Source organism: Meriones unguiculatus, chromosome 19 (assembly GCF_030254825.1).
Source record: "Meriones unguiculatus strain TT.TT164.6M chromosome 19, Bangor_MerUng_6.1, whole genome shotgun sequence".
NCBI classification, from domain to species: domain Eukaryota; kingdom Metazoa; phylum Chordata; class Mammalia; order Rodentia; family Muridae; genus Meriones; species Meriones unguiculatus.
In genome coordinates, this window is record NC_083366.1 from 55,350,001 (window position 1) to 55,362,828 (window position 12,828).

A 12,828-nucleotide genomic window follows, 5' to 3' on the forward strand; every position below is an offset into this window, starting at 1 on the left:
GGTTTTGATAGCTTGTTCTTTTTATTTTATTTTCAGTTTTCTGATGCCTTTATAAAATAACACCATGGCCATCTTAATGCAATTTTCACATCTCACAAGGCTTCATAAACACTGCTTTAATTACTTCATTATCAGTACTCTATTAATAGCTTATGACTGAAATTTTTGTTTCTTCTTTGGCACACAAGTAATTTAAAAAGTTCTTTATATTTATTATTTTTATGTGAGCCTATGTCTCTCCTTTGTCATTTTCATCCACTATTATCTGAGTGTGTACTGCATAGCTTATGCTCTGTGTTTAGCTTTAGTGGTTCAGTTTTGTGCTTTGAACAGGAGCCTCGAAGCATAGGAGAGTCTTGTAAAGGCAGTAGTAATGCCAGAAAGTTAGATTCTTTTTGGTCGTTGATTCTGTAAAGCATTAACCTCTTCTGTGTGAATTGCTCTCATTTAGTGCGTTCTGGCTTAACATGTGATTTTGCTATCAATGTCCAGAAGTTTGTCAAAATTACATCAAATGCTTTTGACCAGATTCCCAAACTATGCAAGCTTTCCTGACTCAAAATACTAAAGGGTGAGTTCCAAGGTCTACTAACAGCTTCCTCCTAACTCTTACAAAGAGATTGGCGGCCTTTCATGTTACAGTTTGTTTGCTTGTTTGTCTGTTTCATAAATGCTAATGTGAGGAATTTTCCCCCTAGGGATAGTTTCTGATGAGAATGTCAGAGCCCATTCTCTTCTTGTCTCTTCAGTGGCTATTTAGATTAGTCATAAGTGAAAAGAGTTAAACTCATCTGCCTATGCTGTGATACAAGCTTCAGGAGCCATGGACTTTAATAAGAAAAACTTAATCAGATTTAGTGGGTTCTCTATGGACAGGGCAAGTGGAGAGAGATGCAATTTTTAAATACAGGAGTAAATGTTAGCATCCCATGAGAAGGGGCCATTTTAGCAAATGCATGGTGAGATGGAGGTAAGTGGACTTGTGGGGGAATCTAGCTTTGCAAATGTTTGCTGTAACCAAAAGCTCAGCGCAGACTTTTAAGAAAATAAAAAGGAATTTGAGAACAAGGAAATGATAGAACCTAACAAATTGGGACAGCAAGTGGAAGAGGTGATGCTGTCAGGCTGAGTGTGACCGTCTTTCCTCTGAGGACATTGCATTGTGTGCTGTGTGCTTCTTTAAGTGGGAGCTGGAACAAGAGTTCCACAGCATGCCTTGTGTTAAGAAGAGAGTATGAGCTGATGTGCTGAGTGGAGGGTAAATTAAACGGGAAGGAAGCCTGAGAGCAACGAGCAGCTCTGGGGCTGAGAATGAGCTGATATTCAGTCATATTACAGAGTTTCACTGCACACCTATGTAATTTCTGGACTGATACCTGGGGTAGCAGAGTGGAGCTGCTGTTGTCTGCACCAGCCCCTCTTCCCTGAGCACCCACCTTTTGTGACCATGCAACCTCTTGTGTTCTGGTCATTGGATGGGGTCTTTTTACTTTACTATGTGGAAGACTGTGTTAAAACAAGTGTGACAAAATTCCAGAGAGTGGTTGCATAAGGTGGGCCTCAGGAATAAATAACACCTATACTGGACAGAATTCCAGGAGGCATGTGATGGTCATATTGAAGATTTAAAACAAACTTTTCTATGTTTACACTAGCTAACAGGATACAGTCCATTGTCAAGCAAGCCTAGGCAAGAGCTCAAGGCAGGAACCTCGAGGCAGGAACTAAAGCAGAGACTATGACTGGCTCCCCATGGCTTTCTCAGCTACCTTTCTCATTACAACCCAGGACCACCTGCCCAGGGCTAGCAAAGTGGTCTGGGACCTCTCACATCAATCACTAATTAAGAAAGTGCCACAGGCAGGCCCATAGGACAATCCGAGGGGGTCATTCTTCAGTTGAGGTTCCCCTTTTTTCAGGCAACTCTTGTTTATGTCAAGGTAACAAAAACTAAGCAGCACAGAGGACACGCTCTACAGCAGCCACTTCAGGAATAACTAAGCAGGGAATGGCAAAGGCGAGAGTTCCCCAAATGTGGACCCAGGACTCCAGCAGAGATAGCTTACAGAGGACTTGTCCACTGCTGTGAACTGAGTCCCAGTCACCAACTCACCTACTCAGTTGAAGTTGGAGTCAGGCAACCTGTGTGGACAGATATTAGATAAGTTAACCTGGGACAAGAGAGGGTAACAGGGTGAATGTGAATGAAATACATAGGAAAAAAAATGTTACAATGAAACACATTGCAATATATAATTATCACATGCTAATAAGCATTTAAAACTGATTCGTATAATATGAAAGTTTAAGGGTCAAATTCATTTTCAATATGATGAATTACTCAACCTGGGTCCAGGAGAGTGACTGTGACACAGATCAAACTTCCTCCTTGGTAAGGAGGCGGCATGGCAGAACCTTTGCTGCTGAAAGGCACTGAAGTTTGGATAGTCTTTGTCACTACCCTGTCATCTAGCCCATCCAGGTTGATATAGGATTATGCCAAAACTTTTGACTTGAGCAAATGGAAAATTGATCAGCCATCAACCGAGTTGCATGAGAATGTGTGGACAGCGGTTTAAAGAGGAAAATGGTATGTGGAGTTGACTATATTTAAATTGAACTGTTTATGCAAGTGGAGATGTCCAACAGATGCTTGAGAATTATATCTAAAGTTGTTCAATCAATATTTGGGCTAGAAACATGAATTTAAGTCTTGTATTTTACTCGTGTCTTCTGCTGCTATCACATATAACTCTAGACTATATAATTCATAAAAACTCTACCAGTAACAGAATTTAATGCAACAGAAGTTAATTTCTCACAGATCTGGAGTCTCAATTAGTCACTGGCAGCTGGTATCTTCTTGCTTCATTCTAAGAAACAGGATCCAGAGGTCATCTGCTGTGAACCCCCTGCCCAACCCTGACACATGAACAATTAAACATGCCTTTCTCTACGCAGCACCATGCCAGGTGTAGGAAGGAAGTACATGGGCAACAGACATTAGTCATGGTAATTGCCCCAACTTTCCCAGGGAAGTCACTGCCCATTCATTAGTGGTATGTGAAGCTGTGGAAAAGTACTGCAGGCTTTGGAAGAGGTGATTTAAAAATGAAACAATCACAGTATCCTTGCAGAGTAAACGAAATAAGAAGACAAAATGTGACCACCTGAAAGCCCCAAAGGTCCCTTGAGAGCGACAGTCAGGATTTTAAAGTCAAATCCACGCCAACGTCCATGTCTCTACAGCTGCATTTAATTGCGTGGGAGTGGGCACAAATTAGGCCCAGGTGGCTCACCCAGCACTGTGGTTTCCTCAAGTGATAAGAGGAAATGAGTGGTGAGAGAAACAGGAGCCATGCAGGCAGGGAGAGGAGGCAGTGGGCCACCACTGAAATTAAGCTGAGTGAGGCGGGAAGGACACATAAAGCCTAAAAGGAGAGAAGGAAAATAGCCTATGAGGGGGAAGGATGTGTTGCTGGGGAGGCAAGACGTGGAAGACGGTAGGGGAAAGGCTTAGAAACAACATGAATCATTTTTTTTTTTCAGCATCAGTTCTGTCCTCTAAAGCCTGCAAAACTTGATACAGTTGGCTTGACGATTGCGTTTCTAATTTGGGGAATCATTTTGCCCCCTGACTTTCTTTTTTAGTTCATCATACTGCTGCATGTTTACAGGCCTTATCTGCTATTTATAATTTCTACCTCTAAGTTCATGGAAGATTTTTTTTTTCTAAAATCTTCTAAAGTAACATTCTGGGCATCCCTCTTGGGCACTTAGTGTTCAAAAGTACAATACAGCTTTTAATTTTATAGGTGATAGTGTGAGATTTTCCTTATTTCTTCAGTGAAACACATGAAACACTTGTTTTGGTGACGATTATAAAAGCACCAATGGGGTAATCCTAAAAGATATAGAGAATGTGAGATGGTATTAGGAAGAAAATAAGATTATAAATCATACTATCTCAATACCAAGTAGCCAATCTTGATATATCTGTGTGAACTTTTGAATCATTCTATGGAAAACATGTTTTTTAAAAAAGAAATTAAAGTATACCTGACACACATGTTTTTTGCATACTACATACCAAATATTTTCTCACATTACTATTTATTAACTGAATATGTGACTTTGATGACAACCTAATATTACATTTCTCTTGCTCCCTATGTCCCTTCCAATGACTGCTTAATTTATTGCTATGAAAACTTATATAGAGACTGAAAAGTAGAAAAATGGTTTGTGATGATCCTTCAGACACCTGTAACTAGGTCCGGTATTCATCTTCCTGCTGTGCTCAATTCTGCTTGCTCACTTTCCCCATGTTGCCAGCAAGTCTTTCTTAGCAGCATTCGTTTAATCAGATAGTCCTGACTTATCAGTGAACGGCATAAACTGAAGGAATCTGGCATAAGCTTGAGGATAGTCAAAACTATCATGAAAAAACACACCATTTTCTTGGAGGGAAAAGATAGTCTAAATGTACTTATTGTATAATAAAAGTGGGCATTTGAAAATAGTAAGGAAATGGTAAGCAATTTAAGACATCATTTAAAGAGAAAAGCTCTACAGTCATAGTCATATATTAAAGTTAAGCAATTAGTAATCTTGGTATAATTGGACAATATGGAGTACAGTAAAAGTTTTTACTCAAGTCAATAAACAATTATTATTATTGAAAAAAGGGATAAGCAGACAAACCATGACTTTTTGTTATTATGTAAGATAAAGGGCATTTATGGTAAGATGTTTTTAATTTTTTAATAAGAAAGTATCTTGTCCACTGCATGCCTGCAGTCAATGTTACTTTCTTCAGTCCTATGTGTGCCTGCCCACACACATGTCATCTCCATGGCTGTTACAGAAAGGAAACCTGTGTGAATTGTGCTGCATTAAAAGTAAATAATTTTGGAAAAACAAAACAAGCAACCAAGCTTGCTTCATGTCACTCAGAGAGTGGCTACTGAGGTCAGATCTCCCCATGACACACTTCTCCCCTGTGGTGTCAGCAGCTCTCACAGGGTCCTGAAAACGAGCCAAGGTCATCCCAAACCATGGGGAGGATCTCATAAAAGTTACCGTTGGAAATTGTCGCTCTTCCTACCTCCAGAAGAATGTAAAGTTAAGCAAGCTGTCGAGGTGCAAATGATATCACAGAACAAGCCATACTTCACATCTACAACAGAGGACCTTGGAGTCTGAGAATTCTTAGGGACTGAAGGATGTAGGAGGTGCTATTCGGAAGACATCTTGGGCCGATGTTTACAAACCAGAAATGTTGCAGAGGCATCGAAGCCACCGCACATGCTTATCCACACACTATCAGTTGACCAATCTAATAAAATGGAGGACCAAGGAAGAGCAGAAACGCAGCTTCCGATAGCAAGTGTTCACACCCAGCGCATCGAGGTGGGAAGCAATTTGATTTTAATGCTGTGCATCCCACGTCACACTGTATTTAACTGAAGGAGGAAGACCGCTTATTTTTCCTCCTCTTCCTTCACTGGCACATTGCGTCATCTATCTATTCTTACTGGACTCAGTACAAAGAGCATATAATAGTTTTCACTTAAGTTTACGGCAAGTATGAAGATGAATTTCTTCTATTTATATTGTTATTCCTTTTCAGAATTAAGTTCTAAGTAATCTGCTCAGGCAATGAGAGCATATGAGTGATAGCAAAAGTGAGCAAATAAAATAATTCTTTATTTACAGTTTCTAATTATAATACAATTAGTAATGTGACAAAAAATCATACTAAATAACATGTCAATTAGTATATGTCTCTAAGAGAGAATCTAGTGAAATTACAGGAAATATATGCATAACTTATAGATACTATTTTGCTAATACAGTCTTGAAAAATTAATTATTAGCATCATAAATTATCCTCAGTAGGCTAAAGTAGAAAAAAAAACCCTGACGACTCAATTTACAGATATATAGTCCCCTGGAAACCTATCTTTAATTTTGAAATAGTCCTTTGAACTGTATATAAATATGTACTCTTTCCTAAGGGCACTGTGCCTGCCGCATCAGAGCTCAGCTCTGCAGAGCATCTGTTTGCAAATATAACTCTCATCTCTCTATAGCCACAGAATCATTAACTGTAGCTCATAAAGGACCACAGAAGATAGAGGCATCTTGAGACAGTGCTTCCATCTTTTTCCTCTGTTTTCCTCAAGAACCTGACCAAACAGCAACATCCCTAGAAAGTAAAAATTAAGTAGTTTTTTTTTTTCAGTACCCATGCAAATATGTGAACATACTGCCTAGCTCTGATGTTGACAGGATCTTATTTTATTTCCGAGTTTAATGTCACAGTGCACATGAGTGTCAGAAAAGTTCTGTTTAATAAAATGAGAGAAACCAGAAGCATGCGTGTGAATCTTTATCTACCACACAGCCATATAAACACAGCATCAACAAAGCTTGAGACAAACACAACCTGAACCTACTGTTTACCCTGAATGCTCAGTAACCTTCACCGCAAGGTAAAAAAGCAAAGTAAACAGCAGAAACAAAAGTCTCTACCAACTACCATTTGAAAATAACAAAACTCACACTTTGTAATAATGTATTAGGTGATGCTACAGATTAAGAAATTGTGTGTCCCCCACTGCTCCTCAGAGGACAGAAATTATGGGTCTTCATCATACTTATTCTTCCAGTTGGATCAATGATCTCCTAAAAGAAACAAGAAAAGGAAAAAAAAAAAACACACACACACTCGATTGATTGCTTATATCTATTCATTCAGGTCCCTGTCTTGTAGGTCATTAAGAATAAATCTAAGTGAAGTTTGACACGTCTGTTTGCTTTTTCATCCACAAGAAGCACTATTAATAACTGAGTGTGACAACAAACAAAGCAGAGAATTGTCCCCGCCCTCGCTGGATTTAAAATTTAGTGAGACCTTGTCAGACAAGTGTCAGGACAACAGCATTTTAATTCAGTTAAGCCAGTGGATGTTCAGTGTAAAGATTCTGTGATGTCTTTTCAACTGAGTTCGACACATCACCTTGACCTAATAATTAAATGAAATACAGCTGGACATGCAAACATTTACATGCATGTAAATGTCTTCATGCTCAGATTATTTTGTTCAGACATGTTTAGCACATAAGTTATTTTAATTTGTCTATACCTTTCAGGGATTCAACTTCACCCTGCTATCTTCCTCATACTTCTTTCAAACACCACATCTCTATTGAGTCACTGCATTACGCCCTCAAACACTGTTCTAATTTCTGTTAATAGAAGGATACATTTGACATTTTCTGTTTGAAGTAGCTCCTGTGCTAATAGAAAAAGTAAAAGTTTGTAGTTTTCATACACAGCTGTAATGTAACAGTGGGCATGGACATCTCTGGTAGTCAGGGCCATCAGAAGGTAGCAGCAGAAAAAAGTGAGAAAGTCCATGACAGGAACATTTAAGTATCTGCAAGAAGACTCCATTTTCCTACGAAATGCAGATACAACCATTTAAACTATGATTAAATGAATATTTATTAGCTTCTATGCAATGCTAGGAATATGTGCTAGTTTTTATATAGTTGAAATATATTGATAAAACTATGAATGTATGTTAGATGGCCTTCAGTAAGAGCCCTTGAGGCTAAGAATTACAGTATATATGGACTTGCCAACAGAATGAGTGGTGAGTGTGGTCCTTACCATAAAATTCTTATGATAGGATGTTGACATCATGTTAGTTAGACCACAACTGGCACAGGGGACTGAAAAAAAATACTAGCAGAATTGGACACATTTACATCTTTTCTCACTATAGCTATCAATCTTGACCTATTTTAATTTGCATTGTCTTCTATTCAGAAGATGTACTTTATCACCCTTCCTTATACATGGGCAAGGAAGGGCTGGATGCCCACTGCATTCATTACTATATGATGAGGTCAGGAATTCTTAATTGTGAAAGGTTTTTATGATCTATAAACCTTTGGCTAGATCACTATCCATAAACCCCAGTCTAAACCTTCACCTCAAATAGAAAGTGAGAAAGGAATATAGTAAGAAGAAATGAGATTATATAAGGAATAAAAAGCCAGGATGTTTTTTGATTGATTTGGGGAGTTGAAGTAAATTCAAAAAGCCCCAATCCATGTCACCCAGATGGGACATAGTTATTATGGTTGTCCTAGAATACAAAATATAAACTCTTCAAATCAACTCACCTATGAAACTTGGAATATTTGGTTTTTATATTTAATTTTCCCCCCTCCCCCTTAAATTTTCCTTTTCATGTGAACATTTCCAGAAGGTAAAAAGGAATAGGGAACTTGGGGAGCTTGTTTAATTGTCATCCTATAGATACATTCCTTATTCCCTCTACATAAAATGGAAACAATGTGAAAAACGAAAGTCATTTCTGAGTATGCTATCAAAGTCATCCCAGCTCTCCTCAAAGGCCACCTCCCTTGTGCCAACAACCAATGTCCATGGTCCAGTCTTATGGAGTGGGCACCATATAAGGCACTGGCTAGAAATAGAAAGTTGAAACTTCAGCCTCTAACTCAGAAATTAGGGAGATAATAAGAACTTGGCCTTTGGGGTTTCTTCTGGGTGAGAACAATCACAGATAGTGATGGTTTAATGCTCAGTCAAGAGAGAGAAATACCTTTTATTCCCAAGGAGTCTTCCCATTTCTCTTGTGCAGTAGCAAAAGTTTCTCTCTGCACAGTGTCTATTTCTCTTATATGCTCTTCCACAGCAGTGATCACTTCACTGGGAACAAACGGCAAGGCACTGACGGCACCAAACACCTGAAGAGTGATGACAAGATGAGCAAATGTTACAGTGGAATGGCCAGAGAGTACTATCTTTTTCTTCCATCATCCTCTGGATGAACGAAAACCCTAGCTTGGAGAACCCTGAATGGACACTGTTGTCCTAACCAGAAGCTTGTGATCTAAGTCCAGTCCATTTCTACGCTTAACAACAACTTTATAATGGACACTACAAAGAATACAGAGTACTGTAAAACAAGTAAAACACAGAGAGTGAATTTTCTATTCTCCTGAAACTGAAAATGTATACATCAAAAACAAGTTTTGAGGGCTAGAGAATTAGCTCAACGGTTAAGAGCATCTGCTCAGGCAGAAAACCCAGGTTCTGTTCCAAGCACCCACATATGATAACATGGTGACTTACAACTCTTAACTACAGTCAGGGAAGGATCTGATGCCCTCTTCTGGCATCCATGGAAACCTCATGCAGGTGATGTATATACATACATGAGAACACACACATATAAAGCGAGCCTAAGCTCCTAGCTTTGGCCTTTACTAGCTTTTCTAAGGATGAATGTTATGGCATATGCCTGTAGTCCGGCACTTGGGACAAGAATGATGGGAGTTGGAGAAGAAGACCAGGTCTCAGAAAAGCTAAATGTAGGGAGCAAAAAGAATTTAAAAAATCATCATTTGCTTTAGTGAAATATATAGAAATCAAAATCTGTATAAAAAACAGACGTTAATATTCCTGTTAGAAGGAAGTTGTTGTCCTTGGAGAAATTTCTGTAGGCACAAGACTGATGGACCCTGAGACAGAACTCCCTGATAGGCAGTTTTTGTTTATTCTTGAACTGTCTATCATAATCACCAATGTCCCTGACTTCAGTCTTATCCTGTATGTTGATTGTATATTATACTACCAAGCATTATACTGAAGGCTTGTATTTCCCCAAACTTGACCTCTTGATGAAAAGTCATCCACAGCAGCAAGGCAGGAAGCCACTTCTAGAGATCAAGTTGGCAAACTGAATTAATTTCTCTGGATAGCAATGAGGACATCTGCTTATCAGACAAGCTCTTCTTAGGTAGCAGGAAATATTTTCTCTCTCTAGAATAACTCTTCCATCCTCTAATGAGCTCATAAATCATGCAGCTAGCCAGTCATAATGCCTCTTTCCAGGGTAGGCAAACGAAAGGGAGAATGATGGAAATAACAGGAAGAGAAATTTTGCTTTTGAGAGAGTGAGCATTAGGAATGAGAAAAGATGGGATGGCTTACCACAGGGAAAAAAACATCTCCAGCCAGAACAAATAAAAAAGAGGAGGGATTTGACTTTGAGATAGAAATTCAGCCAATCAATCATGCAGCTTCAGTGGCTCCACTTTTATTTGAGTTAATAACTTCAGTGATTAAGGAGATATGGGTTGGATATTTAGCCCTCTCTATGATTTTCCTATTCTATGTAATCTCTCTTGCCCAGCCCACTAAAAGTGTAACTGTGCTACAGACATCTGAAATTAAACTCTTTGCCTTATTTTCTACCTATTGTTTTTCAGTTAATTAGCTTATTTATTGATTTATTTGCTTGGTTGGTCATTTGGGTTTTGTTTTGAGTGTTTTTGTTTTTTGTTTTTCCCAGACCTGCTTTCTCTGCTGTTCTGAAACTCACTTTGTATACCAGACTGGCCTTGAACTCAGAGATGCACCTGCCTCTGCCTCCCAAGTACTGGGATTAAAAGCATTCACCACCACTGTCTGGCACCTATCAATTTTTTCTTTATCCTCTAGTATAAATCATAGCTCTCACTTCAAAGAGAGTAAAAGGATGCTTTCCTTTAAGTTACATGTGTATATGAATAATGGAAGTTTCGGTTTTTTAAAAAACTCAGTTATGTTATATAAATGTTTTTGTTTTAATCCCAAGTGTGGGGATTTAGTTTGTCCACAGCTGAAAATTGCCTCCTGTGGGGTTTGGTCTTTGTCAGCTGGTAACAGCCTGCCTTGTGCAGCTCAGAGAGAGGAGCGTGGTTGAGGACCCTGAGGGATATAAATAGGAGAGCCCAGAAAGAGAAGGTGTGGAGTGTGGCAGTTTGGAGTGGAGCAGAGACAGAGCAGGAGAAAGAGGCTGGGAGGTGATAAAATGGAGGAGAGTGCTTGCTGCGTTTGCTGTTGGAGCTGGTATTGATGCTAAGAACCTGTCGAACCCTGAACAGCTGGGAGAAATAAAGAGGTTGGCACCCCCCCTCTCCCCACTAACCATCTCTCTCCTACATAGGGTTGAGGGTTTGGAAGGGAGAGGCTTGAAGGAACCCCAAATAGAGTTTAAAACGAGCAAAACACATATGTGTGTGGCGTAAACATGTGTGGGCAGGTGTCCTCTCTGATTCCTCTCCTCATACAGTGAGGAGGGCTCTCTCACTTGAGCCCGGAGCTTGCTAATTCAGCTAGTTCAGCTAGTCGCCTTGCTCCGGGGAGCAGCTATCTGTGTCTTCCCAGTGCGGGGATGACACTGCCATTCATCTGAGCCACTCTCGGCTCTATCCAATCAGGTAGCAGTATTCAAAGGCAAGACGAGGTGGGCAGTGGACCATGGTACCATGCTGCTTTGTATTTCAAACAGGGCAATCTGATTGAGTTACAGAAAGTATAGTTTCTGTGGTTGGATGAAAGCAAAACAAAACAAAGCAACCAAACAGGAGGACCAAAATGCTGGACGGCTATCTCCTTCACTGCAGTATTGGCTGTACGTGTGCTCTCATTTCTGGTAGGTAGGCATGCATGTAGGTGGATATACATTACACACATGAACGTCTATGCATTTCATATTCTTTGACCCACTAAGTTTACCATGTTCTTTAAATAATATGGATCACTAATAATAACAGCAGAGAACAAAACCTTAAATTCCACTCATCCATAAAAGTAACAGCCACAGAAATTGCAACATCTTCCAGAACCAGTGTTTTCAGAGGAAATCTTGCTCTGCCCTACCCTCTGACTGAGGCTGAAGCCTCGAGGGCCCTGATTTGGGATTCTGAAGTCTGGTGTTAATGTTTATGATTGTGAACTAATAAAATCCAGTCACAGATACCTCCTTATGACCACTAGGCAATGCCTGGGGGACAGTCAGGGCTCTTGGGGACACACAGAACTGTTGTTTGATTGGGACAGCATGACAATCCACTCCACCCAAGTTTCCTCGCTGGTGTGCTCAAAGCAGGACTGGTCCTCCATGGCAGAGAGAAGTGCCTGCATGTCTTAAAGCATCACTAACTAAGCAGACCTTTGGAGAGAGTGAATTCCTTACTAGCAGAGGTAGGCAGATCCTCAACTCCAAACTGGAAAAACAAAGTTGACGTTATGACAGAGTTGATAGGGCAGATTTCTTCTACCTGCCCAAAATATATAATACTGATAAAGCTTCAGAAGCTATTAGAATCATAAGCAAGGTGGACTAATTAAATAGAAAAAAAATATTCTGCTCATGAATTTCAATTTCATTTTCCCACTGAACACAGAACTCACTTATTCACTGAGTGTGGGAAAGACGGCAGTGTTCAGAGGAGGTCCAGGTAAATTAATGATGGTTCTGCAAGATGGAATTCAGCAGCTGCTCACAGCACAGCAGTTCAAAGAGTGTACTCGAATCAGGTTAGATCATCCATCTCCAAAAGAGTACTGGAAATGCTATGATACTCTGATGTTCTCTATGTTACAGGTGGAGTCAACATCACTTTAGAAGAAGCAGGTTTGTGTTCTGGAGAAACACAGCACTCACGTGGCATTTCCTCAAGTGACTGAGCCAAGGACACAACACGCCTGCCCCTCACTCTCTAAGGTGAGTGCAGGTGGCTGGTGGTAGCAGTGGCCGTGCCAACCGCCACAGCTGCAGAAATGACAAGCCAAGGTACACAGTCCTGTCGTTTTCCGCAAAACCACACTCTGCTTGGTTGGGAAATATTCAAGGTTCCTTAAGATTAAATATCTGAATATTGCCTCTGAAGGAGCAGCTGTCGCTTTAAATCTAAAGTCTAGTTTGTTTACTGGCTGTATTTAAATCCCTTAGAAAAT

At 39.9% G+C, this 12,828-nt stretch overlaps 1 protein-coding gene across 1 annotated transcript in view; it reads right to left on the bottom strand.

Annotated features, from left to right (window-relative positions):
* Window positions 1–12,828, bottom strand: part of LOC110559926 (uncharacterized) — a gene marked incomplete at its 5' end in the record, with an annotated part of 297,183 nt that overhangs the window by 14,624 nt on the left and 269,731 nt on the right. The window contains one exon of the mRNA XM_021655579.2: window positions 8,642–8,786. Coding sequence (XP_021511254.2) covers window positions 8,642–8,786 — 145 coding nt within the window. The remainder of the gene's footprint in view (window positions 1–8,641; window positions 8,787–12,828) is intronic.